The 22693-nt window shown below is 53.4% G+C and overlaps 8 protein-coding genes across 8 annotated transcripts; 5 read left to right on the top strand and 3 right to left on the bottom strand.

The window, feature by feature from the left end:
- Positions 1-3065: 3065 nt before the first annotated feature.
- On the top strand, positions 3066-4955 carry CGGC5_v004859 (uncharacterized protein; the record flags this gene model as incomplete). The annotated part of the gene is made up of 6 exons (XM_032029161.1): positions 3066-3192; positions 3297-3485; positions 3540-3582; positions 3637-3818; positions 3880-4156; positions 4211-4955. The coding sequence occupies 6 exons, from the start codon at positions 3066-3068 to the stop codon at positions 4953-4955; spliced, it is 1563 nt and encodes a 520-aa protein (XP_031893415.1).
- Positions 4956-5679: 724 nt separating this feature from the next.
- Positions 5680-6249, bottom strand: CGGC5_v004858 (uncharacterized protein; the record flags this gene model as incomplete). The annotated part of the gene is made up of 1 exon (XM_032029150.1): positions 5680-6249. The coding sequence occupies one exon, from the start codon at positions 6247-6249 to the stop codon at positions 5680-5682; it is 570 nt and encodes a 189-aa protein (XP_031893002.1).
- Positions 6250-8231: 1982 nt separating this feature from the next.
- TRI7-1 (Acetyltransferase TRI7) lies at positions 8232-8909 on the top strand (the record flags this gene model as incomplete). The annotated part of the gene is made up of 1 exon (XM_032029128.1): positions 8232-8909. One exon carries the CDS (start codon positions 8232-8234, stop codon positions 8907-8909), a length of 678 nt encoding a protein of 225 aa, XP_031893189.1.
- Positions 8910-9459: 550 nt separating this feature from the next.
- On the top strand, positions 9460-9985 carry CGGC5_v004856 (uncharacterized protein; the record flags this gene model as incomplete). Its single annotated transcript, XM_032029116.1, has 2 exons — positions 9460-9583; positions 9642-9985. The coding sequence occupies 2 exons, from the start codon at positions 9460-9462 to the stop codon at positions 9983-9985; spliced, it is 468 nt and encodes a 155-aa protein (XP_031893410.1).
- A 208-nt stretch (positions 9986-10193) lies between these two features.
- On the bottom strand, positions 10194-12123 carry HGT1-8 (High-affinity glucose transporter; the record flags this gene model as incomplete). The annotated part of the gene is made up of 5 exons (XM_032029105.1): positions 10194-10607; positions 10664-10958; positions 11010-11528; positions 11584-11913; positions 12011-12123. The coding sequence occupies 5 exons, from the start codon at positions 12121-12123 to the stop codon at positions 10194-10196; spliced, it is 1671 nt and encodes a 556-aa protein (XP_031893409.1).
- A 3984-nt stretch (positions 12124-16107) lies between these two features.
- CGGC5_v004854 (Protein-glutamate O-methyltransferase) lies at positions 16108-17792 on the top strand (the record flags this gene model as incomplete). Its single annotated transcript, XM_032029094.1, has 6 exons — positions 16108-16114; positions 16169-16239; positions 16297-16427; positions 16479-16595; positions 16663-17512; positions 17562-17792. The coding sequence occupies 6 exons, from the start codon at positions 16108-16110 to the stop codon at positions 17790-17792; spliced, it is 1407 nt and encodes a 468-aa protein (XP_031893412.1).
- A 1259-nt stretch (positions 17793-19051) lies between these two features.
- Positions 19052-19546, bottom strand: CGGC5_v004853 (uncharacterized protein; the record flags this gene model as incomplete). The annotated part of the gene is made up of 1 exon (XM_032029083.1): positions 19052-19546. The coding sequence occupies one exon, from the start codon at positions 19544-19546 to the stop codon at positions 19052-19054; it is 495 nt and encodes a 164-aa protein (XP_031893411.1).
- Positions 19547-21080: 1534 nt separating this feature from the next.
- CGGC5_v004852 (uncharacterized protein) lies at positions 21081-22640 on the top strand (the record flags this gene model as incomplete). Its single annotated transcript, XM_032029072.2, has 1 exon — positions 21081-22640. The coding sequence occupies one exon, from the start codon at positions 21081-21083 to the stop codon at positions 22638-22640; it is 1560 nt and encodes a 519-aa protein (XP_031893414.2).
- Positions 22641-22693: the final 53 nt, after the last annotated feature.

The raw sequence follows: 22693 nt of genomic DNA, 5'->3' as shown, positions 1-22693 counted from the left end.
GCGTAGCTTTGGGACTAGATGAATGCCGAGGCTAAGGATCTTGTCGAATCGGGCAAATGCATGCTTTTGTTTGAGTCGTTTAAAAGAAATCGCAATGCTGCCGAAAGTTGATATGGCGTCGCCAATTTTGATGGTGACACCGCGGTAATGTGTACCATATGGTCCCATACTCAGTCTGTCAGATGGTGTGATCCATGTCGTCCGTCTCGCTCTGACGTCCTTTTCGTTATCCAAGAGCCACATCGACGATGCTCTGTTGAAGATTGCGTGCATGCGTGGCCTAATAACTCCCCAAGCCTCACAGCATGCAAGTGCGGGTGCGGGGATGGAAAGACGACGATTCCAGCACACAGCTTCCGTCAGAATGTCGCTGATGTGAATCGTTCGTTGTGGAATCGAAAATAGCCAAATCGTTTGACGAATTTCTGGTGGTAGCTCTCGAAACTTTGGAAAGCTTTGAGGGGGCGCAGAAGGTGGGAAACTTCGGAAACTGTCGGATTTATCAAGGAGCTCGGTCATGAAACGACAGTCATCAGCGAGATTCCCGCCTATCATGGTGTTTGTCAGAAGCTCTCTCAGTATGTCTTGAGGTTGTCGAGGGGATGGGTCCGGTGAGTCAAGGGATGAGTCGAACCAAGCATGTTGCAAATGCTTGCAGCTCTTGACTCTCATCATGAGATACTTGCGAGCACAATCGTCGCTTGTTAAGGTAGTGCAATGATGCACCCAAGTGTCTGTTACGAGAATGACTTCTTTGTCGTGTGCGCCGCGTTTACTTGTACATAAGGTAGTCTATGGCTGCCTAATGAACCCCAATTCTGCCTAAATTAGGCGGGGCATGGCAAGGAAAAGACGGGGTGTTTCCGAGATATCCAGCAACCTTTTCCAAACGATCAATTCCACGTCAATTGACTCATCAAGATGCCTCATTTGCGATCAACCCTCTTGTTCGAGTCAACGCCGTCCTGCTAGCCTTGAGGCAGCAGCCTGTAGGACTGCATCGTTGAATAAGCGGGGCGAATGATGAACAGTATGGTACATATGCAGTGAGCGACGTCCGTTGATACTTCCGTTCATGGATTGAGGGGGCTGTGGTTCATTGTTAGTGAGAGAAGCAGTGAAGCTTTCGAAATATCTGGAGTCTGTGGGTGCCTTGGCCAGTGTCGTGCTTCAAGCAAGGGGGTCCATCCTGAGCTTCTTTTCTGGGTCTGGGCAAATCATCCAAAACATCGGCTAGGGTCACAAGTTGAGTCGTAAGATAAAGACTGACGATAACGAGATTGACCCAGACCGGCTCGCTGTCATCCTCGACTTGAAAGACACGAGACATTCTGCTCAAGGAGCCTTTTCACACAGCCGCCGGCCCGCCTCGTCTATGCGGAGTCGGCGAGTCGGCGATGGCACGGAAGACCCTTAACCCCCCCGGCTCGATCCCCATCGCGAAATCAAAGCCCCCGGCGCTTTGACATCGGGCTTTGACATCATTCCGTCTTTTCAATCCGTGTAGATCCAGTAAAAAGGCCGAGTTCCACCTGTTGATTAACTCGATTCCACGTTGTTTACAGGACAGGCCGACTTCGATGCCGATCTTTGCACCCACATACGGAGCGCGACTCTTTTGGACGCTGGGGCGCCGGCGCATTTTCCACAAGACAAACTTCAAAAGTCCGCACCCTTGCTGTGAAATCGAATTCAGGGCAGCTCTGCACTGTTCACCTGCTCGCCCCACGCCTCGCTACCAAGATCCAACGTCCTTCCACGAAACATTTGCGCCCAATATGGCACCCTGAAGTTTGGTTCAGACAGAACTGCCGCGCGCGGTCCTTCGCGACCGGAAAACCACCAGCAGCGAGAAAAGTCGCGCAAAGTCGGCGTGCGAGAGTCATGGCCGGTGGATGAGTAAGGACGGGATTCAAGAAGCACTTCGGGTTTTCGAAATCGCCGAGCGGCGGATAAGCTGGCTGCAGTCGGTTTCCGCCAAGACTCTGAAGAGGGACTGCCCGGTCGCAAGCATAGACGCATCCATCGTGTCGGTTCTCCCGTGGGACGAACTCTGTCTGCACTCTATTTTTCGGTTCATCCGACACGAAAAAAGTCTGGCGCAATGAATCGTTTGGTAGGAATCGGAATGGCACCAGACGCCTGATCCAGACGGCTGGATATTTATTGAAAATCGAAATCCATCGGAAGTTAACACACGAAGCTTATCTCCGGGCCGCTGGTCGCCCGCGCGGAGTTGACTTCTTGTTGCAATGGGCTCTATCCACAAAAATGCTGCGTGCCGAAAAGTGTTGGTGGCTTGGTGCAGGATCCGATGGACCGATCATAAGTTCCTGCAGAGCGGCTGAGCGAGTTCTGCAGAGGCTGCAGAGGCTCCAGCCGCCCACTTCTACCGCAGTACTACTGCATGAGAGGTCCCGTTGAGAAAAGCGTCGGGCGTCTCAGAGTTTACGTGAGTTCAGGTTTGCAGTCCCAAGCTGCGACCTTGTTGACACTTAAATCACCTCAAGGCGTATCAGTGTCACCAAGAAACCACGTGCGGGCGGCTTAATGCTGACGCAACAATATAATGGTCACTATTTTAATATGTAGGACGGCAGGTATGGTTGCAGTATTGGCCAAACTGCGAGTCAGGCTGCGAATTCGGCTACCCTTCCGGATTAGCACCAATGCCTTGTGTTTCCTCCACAGGAATAGGCGACTGGCCAGGGCCAGGGGTTCGTTTCGGGAAGATGGGGAATCGGCTCCCAAAAAGGCTCCCGCGTCGAGAGCGAGTCATCTTCCCGTGCAATAGGATGCCATCTTGGAACCCATATGGCCCATATCGGATGACAAGCAGCAGCAAGCAGGAAATCCCGCCAACACCGCGGCCGTCAACCCCCACAAGGGGGCTGCGATGCCCCCTGGTGGGCCGTTTCGAGATGGCCGTCGGGTGGTACATCAAAAACGTGGCGGTCCCCGTCTGAGTGAGCAGAGGAAAGCTCGGCCCCTCCGTTCTGGTTCTTGCTGCTCGTCATGCTATTTTGGATTCCATCGATGACGGTGCTGCGCGAGAGGCAGTCGTGATGGTGTTCCAACTCCCGACGGCCGTCCTGCCAGACGCCGCCGGGGTCATCTTCTATTCTTTTGTTTGTCTAATTGCCAACATCCTGTTGGTGTGGCTGACCTGGATTCACAATGATAGGACAAGCTGTATGTACAAACGCCCTTCATCTTCGTCCGATACGAGGCCGCCATCGAGGCCACCATCGAGGCCGAGCGTGTAGACCAATGAGACTAATATCAGACGATCACAGACATCGCCTGTATTTCGTATGCCACTTTAGTCGTCACAACGACCAGCATTGCACAACAATTCTACGACTACGCGTTATGGAGAGACATCCTGACGGATCAGTTCTACTACGCTAGGCAACATGCCGACAATTCAGAAGTTCAGTACTTCAAGGGGTCTCGGGGTGTCAAACTCATCTTGAGCTACGTCCGTATGTTTACTTGGAGACGGGAAGAACCTAGCAGGGTCTGACAGACTTTTACAGGAATATTCGGCTTCACTCTCGAATCGACTTTTGTTTTCTTTTTGTAGGTCAATTCACCATGCATGATGGGATAGACCAAATGTCTAATTCCGAGTAGCGCTTTGTCATTGGCGGCCAGTGTTTACGGGTGGTTTGCGACGACCCCGAGGACAACACGAACGATCTCGATCATTGGCAGAGTCTTGCCCTTCATGCTTACAGCGATTACCGTCGGTTTGATGCACTCGCCGGTGGCACAAAATTCATTTCTGGTGTACATGATTGTTGCGAACACGCAATGTAAGCGAGATCTCACAATCCCCTTTGCAAGACAAGACATCTGGACTAACTTGCAACGTAGTCGTGCTTAGCCTCTTGGGTAGCGCCGTCTTACTACTCATGATCTTGTTTAAATACGTCCACTCCCGCCGAAACCTTCAGACATGGAACGTCCTCTATGGAAATGCCGGTTCTTTGGAGAGCAGCGCAAATGGCAGCAAGTCACGGTCTGTTTGGCTAGGCAGCAATACGAGCCGAAGTGGTGGAGGAAGAAGTCGGGCTTACAGCGGCGCTGGCGCCAACAACACGTACGACAGCTGGCTCGTGATCCGGCTTTCCATTGCATTTTGCGTTCTTTGGTAGGCTTTTGATACCCAAACCATTTTAAGCCAGACGACTAATCTCAAATGCAGCGTCTTCGAATACACAAACGTTATCCCGAAAATCGCAGCCTCGAACCACACAATCGATCTCGCCGACGACTTGCAGCCCGATCTAAGCGACAAGCGAGGACGTTCGAGCGTCCGAGGATATGTATCTGGTGTTACGCCGAGTCTCGTCGCGTTTCTGGTTTTTGGAACTACGAAGACATTCCAACGAAAGATGTATGAAACATTCGTCCCGAGGAGTCTCCAGAAGCGGAGGAGAGCGAAGAAGAATCTGTCGATATCAGTCGGCAACTCGAGACAATCACCGCACGTACAACCCACCAAGCGACCGAACCAGGCAGTGGACCAGTTCACTCTCAGCGATCTCACACCAAAATTCCCCATGGGAAACTACAGTCCCCAATACTCGAGTGACGGAAACCTGAGCCCGAGACAACCACACGGAATGCAGTCAAATCCCGGTTCAAGAGCCGGGTCGCCACGATATGCGCCCAGTTCACGATACGTGCCTAGCTATGCACCAACTACATCAACGTTCGCTTCTACTCCGGGATTCCCTCAGCCCAGTCCGGCGGGCCTTTCGGCACCTCCACCACCGCGGCCACCTCGACCGATGACAGGGTTGACGGGGATCAGTGTTATCAGCCCAAGTCTGCACTCGAAATTCTCGAACTTCAGTCGGCCACATACAATGATGACGGCGAATAAGGAACTGCCAAAAACTCCGATTGAGGAGGAGAGCTTTCCTGAGAGATTCCGTTACGCGTAGCCGAGACGCGCAGGTTTCATGCTGGAGGGGAAATAAGGGAGGTGTATACTACAATGTAATAGATTACATAGATAATGACTTCATTTCAATGACATATTTTCATGAATATTGATGCATGCCCTTGATTATCCTCACTTGTTGAGTATATTGTGATCCGAGATGCAAAGATTGCGTCGTACCACTCACATTCTGCGACAAGCCTCCCCTTGCAACTTAACAGCAAGAGAGACTAGCCGAGAGATCCATATGGCTAATTCTATCACATCTCACATTCTAGAAGCCTTCCTGTCTGGATAGAAGATTGGGTGTGATCGACGTTTCAACCGTGGTTGGTCATGCATCAACACACATGATCCTCACCCGAGATCCTCGCACAACACTAGTGGCCGAAATAAGAACGGGAATCTACTAGGTACGATAAACCAGGAAAATTATTGTAACATCCGCGGCCCACGGTGGAATTCTTTTGTCCTTGGGAAAATGACTAAATTTGAGCGTCATGACCAAGTGCCCGTGTGAAGCTGAACCAGTGTGGCTGCTGAATTAATCAGCTCAAGATGAATACGAAGAGACCGTCAAACTGCCGCAGTAGCCTTCTCTGTCCAATAGAATACTTCTAGAATCATATACGCACAATTATAGCCGATCCCCAGGACGCCATGGGTATTGGGTAACGGCACAACGATCCTTCCGGGGGCCTCCCCTCCCCGAGCCCGTTCTCTCTTCAAGCATGCCTGAAGTCCCTCTTTTCCACAAAAGTTTTGTTCCCAATCAATCGGTCGTTGACAAAAGAGCCAACCGCCTCGTAATACCCCGGCGACATGTCCCCATACTCGATGCAGTCAGAGCCACACGGGACAGGCACCGCACGTTGCCCTTCAAGTGATCCAAGAGCTGTAGCCATATTCATGCACGCCGGGGGAAGGCCACTTACGCGCATGTGGTTTTCCTTGATAGGTCCATCGACGTTGATCGGCGTGTTCGAGACCTGGACTTGGTCGAAACAAGCATCCCAGGCATACTGAGAAGTTCCTGCGGGAGCGCTGCCAGATTCGTCTTCTTCTTTTCGCTTGCTGATCTCTGCTTCAATCTCCATGACCATCCGGCGTGCGTGTAGGAAGGCAACATCGGCTCGTCGGCCCTTGCCGCCCGCCTTGAGTCCTCCCTTGATGATCCCGGCGACTTTCGTGCCTGCAACAGTTGCGATGCCGATGAGAGCCGGTGGGGCGGGGGTGCCTTGGAGGAAAACAATTGCGGTAATAATGACACCGGCAAAGATTGCGTTGGTCTGCATTTTGTTGATCAGGCTGGGAGAGAGCGAAAGTCTAGGCTTGGTCGAGGAGGAGTTGACGGTGACGATGGGCCATGTGGACTAGATGAGAGCCAAGATTATTGAGATTTGTGGCATCCTTATACAGCCGACGTTGGTTATCCATGATGAGATGCTTACGATCACAGAGGCATTATCAAGCCGTTTTCGTCGAGATAACACACAGGCATCTGCTCAAAAAACCACTTGGTACCGTCCGACGGACTTCCTCGACGACTAAGATTCAGGGTAAAGGAATCAAAAGAGCAATGAGGGCCGTGCGATGATTTCTTTGAGGTGGGTTAAATGCTGGTTTGCTCCTATGAATGGAAATGAATCAATCTGAGGCTTTATATTATCGTGGCAAGCCGCGCTCTCAAACCGGACTGTCCAACTCCAATGAGTCTTCTGCTTAATGTACCTGGAGCCCTCGTGAAGTGAAATCCAAAGACAATTTGCCAATGGAACAGTTTGTACTTGATATACTGCACCACGTTCGTTCATAAATTGTGTTTACTAATTCTCCATGCGAATTCCTCCTATTGTCGAGTACCAATTGAGTCACCTTCTCCATTCCGTCCGCGTTACACTTCTTCTAGTAGGGTCCGTTCGGATGCAACATGCCATCGCCCCACGTCCCTTCCATTTTGCGTCTTTTTGAGCGCATCTTCATGGCCTGGAAGGTGCTGAGTTTGGCTACCAACTGCGCCTACCCAGCAATGGTAGTTCTCTCAGAATCGATGGAGCCTGCCTTCTCCCGAGGAGACATAATCTTGCTTGCCAACTGGCAGGAAGTCGACGTCGGCGACATCCCGGTTATTTGGTTCCAGGGACAGCCCCTCCCCATGGTACATCGAGCCGTTGAGATCCTGTTTGAGTAAGTATGGACAACCAAGTGTCTTTTTCCGGTAGTCCCTTTTTGCGTTGGAAGACATGCTCTCTTTCTGAGTCGGGTCGTGAAACACAATGGTCTGACGAGCTCTTTAGTGATGGCCAGGAGCGTTTGATCTTGACAAAGGGCGACAACAACGAAATCAATGATGTGGTACTATATCCCTTTGGTCAGACACACGTACGCCAAGACCAGGTGGTTGGGCTTGTGCGAGGTTACATCCCATTCCTAGGCATGTTGACAATCACTGCTCAGGGGCTATTATCACACCTAAAGTCCCCTCTAAGTCTGTTTTCGAAGATGGCTCGTTTGTCTTGATGCGTTCAGCGGAAGCAGGTCTTGGTGCTACGCTTCTCATCGGTCGTTTCACTAAGCCAACGGGCTGATGGTGCATCCACTAGAGCACACTCGATAGTATAGAGGCAGACTCAGTCCAATATCTAAAGGAGATCGAGCTACTAGGTCTTCAATATCACGAGATCATTTGAAAATTTTACTCCTTTAGCGGTAATGAACAGATTTGGTGTCAGCTATGGCGTTGTCGGCCGATTTATCTAACGATACCCTCAAACCGCCACTGCTTTTCGCAGCCTCTGCAACTCTAACGACAGTGGCCCTACACTTCCCCACTCATACGCACAGGTTATTCTTTTACCCGGCATGGCTACTTGCAGCATGGTCGTTACTCTGTGTTGATGAGGACAACGCATCATCATTGATTGGTCTAGGCTCTTACACGGTCATCACAAGCTTCATATTCATGCTCATACTTCCCAACATTCTCTTCGGACAGAGTCGCTCAGTGTTATGCGCCAAGCCAAAAACACGGGTGAGGACATACTGGCCTTGGCCACACACCATCTCAGCGGCATGCTGGATTTGGAACAACCCTCGTCATCTGGCATTTCACCTCAACGCCACGGCGACATGGTATTCTCGCGCTCTTTTCCTCGTTCAGCGAGCATTGAGGATTGGCCTCCTTCTTGTCGTCAATAGATTTGTCAATAAGGCTCGCGTATATCTCAAAAGTGATCTCTTGGACTTTACGCCGGATAAATATCCAATCATCCGCCCAATGATCTCGCAAATCATCTTCAATTGCAGCCATGATGACTGCACTTACATCCCGGTATCACAGCGTCAAATCCTCGTGCGCGTCTTTACGGTATTCTCCTGGATATGGTCCAATTTTCTCATCCTCGAATCATACCACGCCATCCTCTCCACAACCTTCGTCCTTCTCGGCATCGACAACCAAAAAGAATGGCCACCTTTGTTCGGCAGTATAACCGACGCCTGGACCGTCCAACGTTTCTGGGGCCGCTTCTGGCACCGGATCGCGACGCCCACACTCACAACATGGACACACACCATCCTGCGAATCAAGAACGAGCCGCAGACCACGTTTGAAAAAGCGGCCGTCGCATTTGGCGTGTTCTTCCTCTCTGCGATCATGCACATGACGGCTGCCTGGAGAACCGGTGAAGGATACGTGCACTTGGATGTAATATTCTTTTGTGCCAATTTCTTTGCGATCGCGGTTGAGATCGCGGTGTCCCGCGCGTGGATGCAGGTGGTCAGATGGGCGAAGCTAAAGCCTGGGGCGGAAGCACGGTTGTGCCAAGCTAGTCGCTGGTTTGGCTATTTGTGGACCTTTGCGTGGTTCTTTTGGATGGCACCGAGGTGGTTGTATCCCAAGACGCTGCGGTGGTTGATCAAGCAGGCTCTGGCACAGTCTCATACGCTGTTGTGATGATCTGCGGGCTAGACTTGGAATGGTAGTCATTTTTAACGATTTCAGGTGGCATTTGTGCTCAAAGTATATGGAACAGACGTGGGGTTCGTGAGAAGTGCAACTATTTAATGGAACCGTTCGCCTCACTATTGTGGTTCTTCATCCTGCGCCACACAACGGCAAGGCAATGTGCAATTTGCGGTTTAAATAAGACAACCCTAGCCAATCCGGACATCCACAATGGCTATGAACCAGCATGAACTACTCTTGTGTGCGTGCAGGGAGACTCATATCTCGGGAGCTGAGACTTCGAATCATCTACTTTCCAAGAATCTTTCATTGGATTTGCGTGGTCCTTTCGGAGGCACAGATCTCGCCTCAGATCCGCCTCGAAGTCTTGTTACAAGTGCAAAGTTGAGCTGTTCAAGTTAATCAGTCTATTGGATGAATAGTCTACGTTCAAATATAAAATACTTCTGCTCTTGTGCATCATCCATCGCCATACTCGCTGCGTCGCACACCATACCGATCATCCACTTGACTACTTCTCATCAGTCAACAAGACACGATGACGAAACACGCCAAATCAAGCAAAGTCTCCAAGGAACTGAAGCAGAGCAATCCGTGGAGTGATTGGATTTGGTCCGAGGACCACGGACGATACTATTGCTACCGGACCCGTAGCAACGGAGGTAAGCTCACCTACTCCTACCAATTCTTCACCAGTAGCATGTACTGACATCCCCCGAGAAATCGAATACGAATGGGACGAAGGAGAACCCACCGAAGAGCGTGCAATCGAGCCGGCCATCGAGCAAAATAGTCCCGGTGACCGCACACCTATCCCGGCGCGGAGCGGCCCCATCGTGAGATCGGAGATCACTTACACGGACAACGAAGGGAATGTCATCAAGATTGTCCACAGATATCCTCCGGACGAGGCTGTGAAGGATGAGGTCCCTGCTGACGGTGATGATTGGGCTATTGTGCCGGCCAAGACTGGCAACACTGGTGTAGGAGACGATTTCGCGGATTCATTCTGGGGAGATGTGGCGGAGGTTCGAAGAGATGGCGGACGCCCGGTAGAAAAGTGAAATGCAACGAAGGGTGGGTCGGGGGGCAATCACGATTCACATGGCAAGCCAGCATTAGTGAGAAAACATCATACATCTCATTGGAGCCCAAAATCCATAAGGAATGGACTGCTCTGTGCACTACATTACTATTCCCATGATTGCATCATGAGAGAGTGGGTATCAAGCTTCATAGTGGAAGCACATTAGTCGTCACTGACGGCATTATTTAAACGCTCTCATGCTGAGTCTCGTGAAGACCCTTCTTCTCGGCGTGGATAGCGTTCTCCTCCAGCTCCTCGGTGAGGCCGACGTCGCGTCTGGCCTGCTCGAGCATAATGCTGTCCTCAGCGCCAGTGTTGCTGCCAAACACGCGGTCCATCTCCTCCAGGGTGGCACCCTTGGTCTCGGGCAGGCAGAAGTGCACCCAGAGAATGCCGCAGAACAGGAAGACGGCGAAGAAGAGGTAGGTTCCCCACTCCCAGGCCTCGAGCATCGAGGGCACGTAGAAGGCGACGGCGAAGTTGTTGAGCCAGTTGCTTGAAGCACCGATGGACGCTCCCTTGGCACGGATAGACAGCGGGAAGATCTCGGAGACGAGGGTCCAGCTGACAGGTCCCCATCCAGCACCGAATCCAGCGATCTACAGGACTGTTAGCAACGATGTTTGGGATAGTGACGTGATGGTGGGGTGCTTACGTAGAGCCAGATGAAGGCAACGGCGACCCAACCTTCAACGGGGTGGCCAGGCCAGTCATGGCTGAACTTGGCGACGATGATGGCAGGGATGATCATGGAAATCAACATGACGATGGAGCTGACGATCAAGATGGGCTTGCGGCCAACCTTGTCAATGATGGCCATGGCAGGCAGGGTGGAGATGAAGAAGACGACGCCGGTAACACCGGTGGCAAGGAGGGCAGTGGTGCCGCCAGTGAGACCCAGGCTCTGGAAGACGTTGGAGGCATAGTAGATGATGGCATCAATACCAGACCTGTGAAATCGTTAGCATGCAAAGGAGCCTGACTAGAGCTGCTTGACCTACCATTGCTGCCAGAACATGACCAGCCAAGCGGTCGCAACACGCTTGAAGTGGGACCACGAGCGAAGAATCTGCCAGTACTGGGCAACCTCGCGCATCCAAACGCTGGTCTTCTCCTTTTCGGCCAGCTGAGGGAATGCCTTCTGGAACGAACGCTGCTCGAAGAGGGCCTCTGCCTTGATCTCCTTGAACTCGACCTGGACGAGCTCGCTCTCAACATCGAGCTTGCGGAGGTAGGCAATAGTCTTGACGGCCTCCTCGTCACGGCCCTGCTTGACGAGCCAACGAGGGGAGAAGGGAAGCCACCAAATGCCGAGGGCCAAAAGGGCGGCGGGGATACCCTGGATGTAGGAGGGCAGCTTCCAGGCAAGGTCAGACTGGTCGATGCCGGTACCGCCAATGTAGTTGCTGCCGTATCCAATCCAGAAAGACAACATGATACCGAGAATGGTGGCAAATTGGTAGAAAGAGACGATGAATCCACGCATCTCAGGAGCGGCGAGTTCGGCGTTGTAGAGAGGACTGCGACAGGTTAGCCTGGATGCGCCAGAAGCGAACACATGAAGCGAGAACTTACCCTACACCGGAGAAGGTTCCGACGCCGAGACCAGTGAAGAATCGGCCGGCGTAGAGGAGCTCGGGCTTGTGGTAGCTTGCGCCAGTGTACAGGTAGCTACCGAGGACAACCCAAAGACAGGCGGAGAACATAGTGTACTTGCGAGAGAAGACCTCGCCAAAGACACCAGCACTGACGGAGCCCAGGATACCTCCGAGCTGGAGAATGGAGGTCAACCAACCGGTGGCGCTGGAGGAACCGACGACGGACGGGAAGTTGTCCTTGAAGCGCGTCATGACGAGCGATTGGCCGAGCACACCTTGTTGGTATCCATATTCGAAGCCACCGAAGCTGTTTCCCGAGAGTTAGCTGGGTCATGGGCAAACGAAGAGAAGCATTGCGGGTGTGTGACACCGAATGGTCTCCAGGAAGATGGAAGGAGACTTACGATGCGAACAGCGCGATGACGACAATCTTGGGGTTGGAGGCAATGGTCTTCCATCTGTTCTGGTAAGCCAGCTTTGTGCGCGCCTCAGCGGCGGACGTCGCTTCGACAGCCATCGTAGTGACAGGGCAATGGCCGAGATATGCGTCGACGATCGAGAGAAGGCGATTGAAGGCCCTCGTGCTTGTGCTGGTGAAACAAGCAATCGCTAGAGACGAGCCGAGTAGACACGAAGATCATGGTGAAAATCATGGGATGACATCGGTACTTATTGTTACGGCGATTGACGCTAAGGACTGCCTTCCTGGGCGGGTTGACCAGGGAGACATCCTCTCGTGATGGGGCCGTATTTGCCTGATCGGGATTGGATGTGTCAGGTTTTGATGCGACTCTGTTTTGAGGGCTCTGCAAGCTCGAACGAGATGGGTCCCATGCTCTTGGTTCGTGGGCTACTTTTCGTATTATTGTTGCGCGGTCCTGCTAGCTTTTTCGGTCCTACTGGAGCTAGTTGGACTAGACCGCCATCATCTTGCATGCTCCAGACTCACCCGCGTGTATGGGGATTTCATTGTGATGGAATGGTGTGCAGCGTGTTCCTGAATCCGGGGTTGATTAGGTCAGCCTGGAGGGAGGATCTGACATGCTTGGGTGCTTGTGTTGACCATATTCGGCCGTCGGCGTTTACCAACAAGCGATGAAACTGCTCTCGTGAACGCTGATCGGCCAAGTTTGGCAGTCTTTGGCATTCGCCCAGAGAATACCGAGAGGCGGAGCGTTGCACAAACGACCGCCAGCATCTCCAACCCCCTCAGAATCCTTCGGCACCTCCAACACGGGGAAGAGTGCGGTGTGTACTTGAGTGGCGGCGCTTCTCCGTGATCCCCCGTGGACGTCTCCGTACCCCGCTCACCCGCAAAGCAGCACTGGAGCGTCGAAGGGTCTGGCACATCACACGATTTGCTGGTCCACCCCCGCAGCGGGTTACAGACAAAATTTGAGGAAGTGCGTGCCCCTGGTCGTTTGCGAGGTCGGGAAAAAGAGCCCGGAGCTATCGACCGATGCGGAAGTTGGCCGAACTGTGGATCAAAACAGAAATTGTAACCACCCCACCAAACATGAGAGACGAACCCGTTCGTGACTAATCGAACCTTTGAGTGTGCCCATGGGGATCTGACCATGGGGGACTTTTTGGCTTCTGGGGATCCCGCTGGCCCAGATTCACCTCAGTAGAGTTATGAGGGGGAAATCCACTCCTGCAACCCCCAAACGCGGGCAATCGGCCCTTTTGGCAGACAGCAGATCGGCGGTCGTCAATGTCGAGGGTCATCGAGGTCAAGCTCGGTCGTAAACATGGCCGCCACGTTATTTCGATATTGAGGATGAGAGAACCTCCCACGATCCAGGATGTTCGTCGCTGGATCAGAAAAAGTTAAATTGAGCCGCACCCTTGGCGATGAGTCCAGGACACGCGCTATTACTCAAGCGCCCACCGCTCGATGCTTCCAGACGCGCAATTATGGTTGTCGATTCCGAGATGCTGGATTACAGGAGTCATGGAATCCCTGAGGTCTGGTGTTCGTTGACTAAAAGTCCCACTCAACCGTACGCTCGACCATGTTTGCTCGGGACAGCCTTTCACCGGTCCCTGTCATTCAAGAAAATTTCTGCACCATCAGTCTGCCAGAAAGAAAGCGGTCGGCTGCCAGTCCCCGGTCGGCAGGGCCCGGCCGAGAAACCAAGCCTTTTGTCAAGGCCGTCATCAACCGTTCTCGACCGACGACGCGGTGTTCTCTCCGGCTGTTTTATGTCCCAGTAAACTTTGACGCTAGTTTGTTATCGGTTTGGCGACATGATTTCGATGTCCTCGAGACCGCATCGATGCAGACAAAGCCCATTTTCTTGCCTACCAAATCCTTCAAGTGATGGACTTGTACCTGGAACTCGTTTCGCATGAAATTATCCACTCTTCGAGGCGGGGGGCTCGCGGCACGCCGCCCACTTGCGGACGAAGTCGGAGCTGCTGCACAACGACCCACGAAGTCGGTTTCCGAGATGTCGCATCCACGTACACCAGCAACGACGAGATTGATTGAGGCGATCTTGGCGGAGTTGCTCATGGGTCTGATTCATGCCAGCCGATCGTCGGGTCGGATGCGGACCTATGTTTGGTCTCGTGCCGATAGCTTCTTGCAGCTGCCGGCTTGATCGTACGAATGTTTAAGCCCTCGCCCAAGATATCCCTTGTAATCGTGCTAGACCAGAAGTTTACCTCATGAGCTGGTCCTCCGCGCGGGCGTCGGCAGTCATGAGCGATGGCTGCCACCTGCAACGAGAGTAGCATGAAGAGCCACGACTTGCGTCACGAAGGTCTCACGCTATGTGACTGAATCTCGAATCCAGCACGTCTCGGCTCATCGAATGCTTGCTTTCGGTACTCGGTTGACCAAATGGACATTTTCAGCGCACTTATTCAACGCCACTAGCCCCTAGATCCACAGATCCAAAGCTCACATCGCGATGACACTTGCTCATCATGGAGATCCCGAAGGCTTGCGTAAAACAGAGAGCTAGAGCTGGATTGTAAAGCCCTGGCTCTTTCAACAAACATGGACGGCAGCTTCAAGGTGCACTTTGACTCTCGAGCAAGCGTCGAGAACTGGCCGACGGAGTACACTGGTACATCTGCTGGTCTGAGATAAACGCAAAGTCTTGGTGAGGTTTCCTCGTTGCCTTTCAAAAAGATGAGATGTCGTTCTTTCCACCGGATCACTGTGGATCGCGACGGTCGCAGAAGCCATGGAGATGAACCAGATCGCCGGGTGGGAGCTGGGCCTCATGCAGTCGACTCATCCAGCCAATGATGGGCAATCGCTAGCCACACTATCTGCTCGAACTTTTGTTCTGCATGCACGATCTCGTCGAGAGACCCGCCTGACACGATGTCGGTAGATGTCGGTGGGTGATAGCCCGGAGTCCTTGGCGAAGTGACTGGAAATTGCCGGACTCGCGACAAGAGGCTCACCCACGTGCTGCTTGTGGCTCCCCGCAGCGTCGTCCCTCGACTTGGGGCTTCCCCGGATGTCCCCGGGAGGCTGGGGTAAAACGTGGGGATGCAACGATGCATGCGATGACAACATGTTTCCAGCGGGAGCGACCGCAGACTGCATGACTGAATCGTCTGCTGCAGGGTAATTGCCGATCAATTGGTCTTTGGCTGCAACTCTTCGGGCTGAGACGTTCAGTTGTGGCGGAGGACGTGCGGCTGAAGTTGGGTGGCATTGAGGCTCGCCCGGCTCAACCCAGCATGGTAGGTACAGAGTATTGAAAGCTGCGTCCGGGCATCGTTGAAACTAAAGTGAAGATAGCTTTCCTGAAACTCTCTTCTCGTTTTGCAAGATGCTGCGTAGCGATAGCACCCAGCATAGCCCCAGGTAGGCCTAAGACTCCGTTCGGGTCTCCAGCAAATACGGTCCAAGGTCCAAGGTACTCGCAATTGCGGCCTAGAACGAGGTTAGTCCAGATCAAGAAGATCGCTTCTCCTACTCACTGTGCGGGCCTCAAGATGGCTCGAACATACCTACTTAGACGTCGAGTTTCGGCTTCATCGGCGGGCCTGGGCGTGTCTGAGGGCAGATGCGGCAAGACTGGAATAACATCAATTCATTCATTCGAGACTGTCAATCAATGTTGAGGATGCCGCTGTTGCAAGGAATTCGATATCAGCTTCGCACATGAGAAGCTGGTGGAATGATGCGATGAGGTTGACGCTGAGGAAGATGCTAGGAAAGAATAAGACGAAGCTGATTGGACAATGCCAGATAAGATCCGATAAGACAATGCCGCCTATTGGAATACACCTGATAAGCAGCTGCAAATCTACATGAAACGGGGCGCTTACGTCACGTCTCGGATTATGCCAGTACCGGAATGTGCCCCGCGCTCCTGCCCCACCATTGCGTCTAGGGGACGTTGGAGCTTGTCACAGAGAAAGCGGTGTTTGTTCCAGCAGCTCTTTTTCGAGACGCGAAGCTGCAAAATTGTTCTTCTCTTCTTCAAGCCACTGTTGTTTTTGCTGCAAGATACCACCTCACCACCTCAAGATGCCCAGTACTGCCTCCCGCCGACGAGATCCCCCGGGACCAAGCTAACTCGCGCCCGCAGCCCCGTACTCGACCGGCGACAAGACGTCCTTCGGCTGGGTCACCGCCCGCGAGCGTTGGCCTGTCATTATCGTTTGTGCTGCCTATCTTGAAAAGAGACTGTGGCTTTTGCTGACCGCTTTGATGCAGACCCAGGCCATTGACGATCTCTACCGCTCCGTCGCAGCGACCGATGACAAGGAGAAGCAGGAGGAGGGCAAGAAGATCGTCGAGCAGATCGCCCGCCTCAAGTACGAGGTCCAGCACGACCGCGCCCTTACGTACGAGCCATACCGGTAGCCCCTAGGCTGCGCATATGCTGACCTTCGCAGGCCAATTGAGGACGACGGATACCCTGATGTCGCCATCTACAACGAGGACCTGAAGAAGCTCGGCGAGCCAACTTGGCTTAACGTTCCCTGGCTCTACTGCGAGTGCTATCTGTTCAGGTAAGTTCTCCGTTGGCAAAGTAGTGCCCAACAACCTCGGATTCTGTGCTAAGAGTGCGAAACACAGACGCATCAGCACCTACTTTGCCAAGTCCACTCACTGGAAGAGCTACGATGTCTTCGCCCGCCAGAAGATCAGCACCTTCCGCTCGTCTCGCCCCGCGGTCGTCGAGCTTGCCTCCAAGTACAAGGATATTGTCGAGCAAATCCGTAGCAACAAGGGCGCCGCCAACGATGAGGCTGCCGAGAAGCTGCTCTTCACTGAGATGTGCGAGATCTGCCTTTGGGGCAACGCAACAGACCTATCCCTTTTAACCAGCTTGACGTACGAGGACATTCAGAAGCTGCAGGGCTCCGAGGCCCGCAAGGCTTCCGAGAAGAACATCATCGCCAACGACCTCCCCGCTGTGTACGAGCTGCTGAAGAAGGCCAAGGCCGAGGGCAAGGCCGAGCGCCGCGTCGACATCGTCCTCGACAACGCTGGATTCGAGCTGTACGTCGACCTCATTCTCGCTGGGTACCTCCTCTCTGCCGGTCTGGCAACACACGTTGTCCTGCACCCCAAGTCCATCCCCTGGTTCGTCTCGGACGTCCTGCCGGGCGACTTTGCCCAGCTTCTGAGCGCCATCGCCGCGCCCAAGCCCTTCTACGAGACACCCTCAGAAGACGAGCAGTTGCAGAACAAGACCCCTGAGCCCCTGTCGAGCACGGACGAGGTCAACTTGTCGTTCCTGTTCCAGGAGTGGAGCTGTTTCCACGCGGAGGGGCAACTGATCCTGAGACCCAACCGCTACTGGACGCATCCCGGTCCCTTCTGGCAGTTGCCCGAGGAGGCCAAGGATCTGTACGAGGACCTCAAGGCCAGCGAGGTCGTCATCTTCAAGGGCGACCTCAACTACCGCAAGCTGACTGGCGATGTAAGTTGCCCTGTGCTCGACTAATGCGACAAAGCTGACACGTTTTCAGGCTGACTGGGACGCCGCGACGCCCTTCACGGAAGCCATCAAGAACCTCGGCCCCGGCTCCGGCGTCAACGTCCTCGCTCTGCGCACCTGCAAGGCAGACGTCGTCGTCGGCCTCCAGCCTGGCGAGGATGAGAGGCTGAAGGCCCTGCCTGATGGCGGCGGCGACTCCGGCTGCAGAAAGTGGGGATGGAGCGGCAAGTGGGCAGTTGTGTCTTTCTCGCCCGGCAAGTGAGCTTCTTTTGTTCATTCCGTTTTATATCTTTTAGAGCCATGATCCCATATAGACCCTTCAATTTGAGCAGCCCAGATGCAAATAGACCGACTGTCATAGAGTTAGGCTATTGCTGTTCTTCACCTTGCTGCATGTCCTCTCCTCGCCGCTGAAATACAGCCAACACCATCACAATCCCGAGTTCTGCCACTTTCCTTCGCCTGTTTCGTGCTCAAACCCAGTCGCCAACGGAAGGATCGTAGATTGGAATTCGTGGCCTTGGCCGACGTAATGCTCGACTTGAAGGCTGAGAGTCGTTGTCCTTGTTCTGTGTATGTTCTGGACCTTCCTGGTCCTTCGAGTTACCATGGCTCTGGGCGTCAGCATGGTTGTCGGTGTTTCCCTGCACTTTTGAGTTCTCTTGATCTTGACAGCTACTCGGGCCTTCATCCTCTGGCTCCTGGTGTGGCTCGTCTTGCTTAGTCTCCATAGGTGCGAACTCCGGATTTGTTCCTTCCTCTTGTATTCTAACCCTGCGTTGCCTTTTTCTGGCGGCCCATTCTTTTGGATCCTCCGCTGCGGGCAACCATCAGCAACTCGGTCTGTGAAATCATATGAGGTATTCTTACCAGGGTAGCATTCCGGGCAAATGATGTGTTTACAGCCGTAGCAGTCGTGTCTATTCCTATTCGGCACACGACACTCGCAGCAGTGCCACATTTGGTTGCAGATGCTGTAACAGCAGTCTGGCTCGCAGAACGTATCCTCGAAGTAGTCGTTTCGCGTGGTTAATGAGCCGCACAATCGGTAGCCGCTCTCGAAAACGTAGGTTGCATTCTCGCATGGCGTATTTCTTTGACGATCGTGGCCGCATAACGTAAAATTGAGGAATACTTCACGGCACATGTTGCCTGTTTGGTAGATTGTGTTTATGGCAGACGAGAATCTAAACTCAGGTCAACAGGTGAGAAGAGCTTTTTATCATTTTTGTCCGAGGAATTATCTGATCCATCGTGTGGCCATTAAACAAAAACAAGGTATGAGAATTGTATGGTTAAAGATGGGAAGGACCATTCAGGTCGTCGCTGCCTCCGCACCTTTTGGGTTTGCCCTTTCACCGAAGCTCGCCGCCTCCCCACCGAAACCATCACCAAGCTCACCTTGGAGTAGTCCACCAAAAATTACAACATCATACCAAAGCAGATACAAAGAAGGCTTTACGACAAAAGATAACCCCTCCCCCACAACCCAAATCTGCATCCCTCCTTCCGGTCCGCTTCTCAAATACAGATCCCGATGCAGTCCGCCCCGCCCCTCTTGGGATCGCAGTCATCCCTCGGGTCGTCAATGCAGTACTTGCCTGCAGGACACGCCTTCCCGACGAACCCGCCGCACTGGATCTCCTGCACGCAGATGCCCGGCATGTCGCACGCCTGGCCGCAGCCGCCCACCCACGGGTCGTCGATGCACGCGAAGCCCGCCGCGCAGACGGGCGCCGGCGTGGGGCGGAAGCCGCCGCAGTCACTGTAGCTCTTGGTCTTGCTCGGCAGGAGGTGGATCGTCTTGGTCGGCCGGACAAGGCTGGTCAGCGTCGCGGGGAGGGTGAGGCTCGAGAGCAGAGTTGACGCCGGGCCTGGGATTGGGTCGACGATGGTCGGGAGAGGCGAGGCTGGGAGGGCGATGAGGGTCGTTGGGAGGGCTGCTTTGATGGTGGATGTTGCGGCGCTGAGGAGTGGCTGGCCGAGGACGGCGAAGAGGATGAAGGAGACGTGCATGGTGAGCTTTTTGGATGGAGAGAAACACACAAAGTTTCAAGAACCAAACGTTTGAAAGTTTGATACGAGGCTGGAAAGTTTTAAGTGATGGGTTTGTTGACTTTGGCTCGGGGGAGGAATGCGGTCTGATGGGCCTCATATATACTGCATTCCAGCCACCGCACCAGCTCCAGTCTCGACCGACATTTCGGGCACAAACACGGGGTACATCATCATCTCTTCTTCCATTTCTGGGGTCATGTCTGACGTTGAGTGCAAGGGAGGAGGTCCCGAGGTTGTCGTCTCCAAAAATGGAAACATGCTACAAAGGAGGCTAAGGCGGGAGGGAAAACGCCTTTCGTGTAACCACTTCAGGCCCTGATCGACAGCCCAGAATCGAGTTTCGAGAATTCAAAAGCGGCTTAGATAATGTTGCGGAAAGCCACAAACATACGTTGCATTTCCCCTCCTACCTCAAGAGGTGCATAGAAATACGGCCATATGTAACACCCAAGAGGCTTGTTCCGTTCAATACACTCCGGCTAGATAGATGCATGTTTAGTTTTCAAAATCTAGTCTTCAGCTGGTGATCGTAGAAGAAGCGCATTGGCTTCGTTGTGCTTTGGCAGCTTCCGCGCGGGGAATGGTTGAGCGGCTGCCAAGGCCACGCGGGAAGATCTTCCTCCTCTTACGTTGTGACGCCCTTTCAGGTGGGACGTTTTCGGAGTGAGACTGTCTTCGCGGGAGAGGCTTACTACGGCAAGGCGGTTTAACAACACAGGCATGATATGGTAGGGTGTGATATAAGGTTTTGCAGCATGGGGGCTAAAGAGGCGGGTAAAACGGTAGAGTGCCCAGGCCGGTTCAGCTCGGTATGATTGAGGCGTGCCGAGGCTTGTTTCTGGTTGGTGATGTGTTGGATATTGGGGAATATGAAGGATCCGGAAGGATACTTTGGATGAACGCAGTTGGTCCAATCTTTCGAGTGCGCCCTGCGTCATCTGACAGGCGGAAGAAAACACGGTCGGCCCGTATGGGAAGGATCCGTACAGCCACCGCCCGGCAGGCTCCGATAGGCCCCACCATTGGCTCCGGTGCCGAAGCCGAGACTCCGGCTGACTGCCGTCTTGAAACATGAGCGAACGCCTCACTGCTGGACTAAATTGGGTTGTCATTCAGATTAATTTGCCTTTAAGACGCAATCTTCCGTTCTGAAAAGGAGAAAATGGCCATTATATTCGCGGGAATAATGTTCTCCCTACACCGAGAGCAAGGTCCTTGTCTTGGCTCATCTTTTCGTACAAGGTTTCAAGCGATCCCCTGTTGCTTAAAATAGTTTCTTTCTCCATGTCACCAACCGCTTCCAGCATGTCTCGGAGCAACACACCACGAAATGACCAAAGAGCGTAAGACGAGAATCACCAGAACGCGTTCTGGGTGCCTAACATGTCGTAAGCGGCACACCAAAGTTGGTGTCTTGACTGCTTTGGGCGCTTTGAATTAGGCTAATCAATCGATGCAGTGCGATGAGGGAAAGCCTCACTGTCAGACTTGCATGCGGCTGAACATCCCGTGCGCCGGATACCAAACGGACTTCAAGTTTCAAGAGGATCCCCAGCCGGTGCGTCTGAAGGCTCGGAGGCAGGCCAAGCGGGGAGCGCCGGTGGTTTCGCGGCAAGGTGGGATATCTGCTTCACCAGGCTCATCGTCAACTACACCTGAAGAAGAGCTCAAGGTAGAGGGCTACGACGAGAAATGGCTGCGCGCGCACTTTCCCTCTCAGCTTCCACGCATCTTTCATGAGATTTTGCAAGGTGTGGGACATGACAGCGTCGCATACCGTGCAGCGGTGTACGCTCTGGCGCACGTTCCAGTCGAGTTCAGCAGCGATGCGCCGAACGAGACGCAAGTCACGGCCTTGAAGTTCTACCACTTGTCTCTTCAAGACGTTGCCAAGTGTCTTCCGGTAGAAGACGCCGACCACATGGCTCTTTCCCTGGCCATCCTCAGCGTGTTGTCAATCGTAGAGATGAAGCTTGGGACATACCTGGGCGGTCTCACTCACGCCAAGCAAGCTGGCGCGCTTATTGCCGATAGACTAGGCATTCTTTCTTCTTCAGCAGTGGGAAAACAAGTGGTTGCCGCGTGGTTCCCCATCAAAGCTTGGTATTCTGTTCAGTGTGTGCCATGGGACAAACTTGCTCGCGTCTTGTCATCTGATACCCTTAGCAAATCTTGGGATCTGCTTCGGTCATCGGACGATAGGAGCCACGAGCTGGCCGCGCTTCTGGTCGAAAGTCGACGGCTGTACACCCTCGTATCACTACATCGACTGCTGAAGACGAGTTCTAGCAGAGATGACATATCGAGCTGGCCAGATCTGTATCAAACAGTTGTCAACAAGTGTTCCTCTGGGCTTGACAAAAGCGAAGAAGCATCATGCCGCACAGAAGTGGCCGGCCTTCGCGATAGGCTGGATGCCTGGCACGACTCGATTCCGCCAGAAGACCGACCCATCTACGGCACGACATCCAGGTTGAAGAAGCAGCTCGCCTCACAACCGCCCGGTACGCGGATTGAACCGCTCACCTTCCAGTCCTACCGTGCAGCAATGAACTACGCCCGTTTCGCCGCCGCTCAAGCCCTCTCCTCCGACGAGGCCCTCGATATCATCACCGGCGCGACCTCACCTCCTACCGCATACAGAGACGAATGGAACCACCTTATCCTCCAGATCCTCGCTGGCCTAGAAGAAGTACCGTGCACCGGCGATGACGACAACTACCTGGGTCTGACGTGGATTGTTGGCCAAGTCGTCGGGCTGCGCTGCTTAGACCCCTCCGTTATATCGTGGATAGAAAGCCACCTCGAGCTCTTGGCGTCGGCAAGCCAAGATTGGGGATCTCTCATGCCCAAAGACCTCTTTCGGCCCCTCCTGGCTTTGCAGAGGGGGCTGCTTGAGCGCGGGCGGGTAGCGGTGCATATTTTTGGGGATATGGGGCCTAGTATTGAGCTTTCTGAGGCGAGATCTCCTGCGGCCAAGAGGTGTGTGCTAGTTGTGGGATTGGATATTGAGTCTGGCAAGGGCTTTCGCGAGGTGGTTGTCATAGAGTAGGGCCACATTTGCGTAAGGGGATGGCTTAGACGGGTGAAGTGGAGATATTTCCA

The sequence above is a fragment of the Colletotrichum fructicola genome (assembly GCF_000319635.2).
Source record: "Colletotrichum fructicola Nara gc5 chromosome Unknown KSG_Nara_v1_contig03, whole genome shotgun sequence".
NCBI classification, from domain to species: domain Eukaryota; kingdom Fungi; phylum Ascomycota; class Sordariomycetes; order Glomerellales; family Glomerellaceae; genus Colletotrichum; species Colletotrichum fructicola.
The sequence above is the reverse complement of the archived record's forward strand: the minus strand, read 5'-3'. Positions and strand labels throughout refer to the sequence as shown.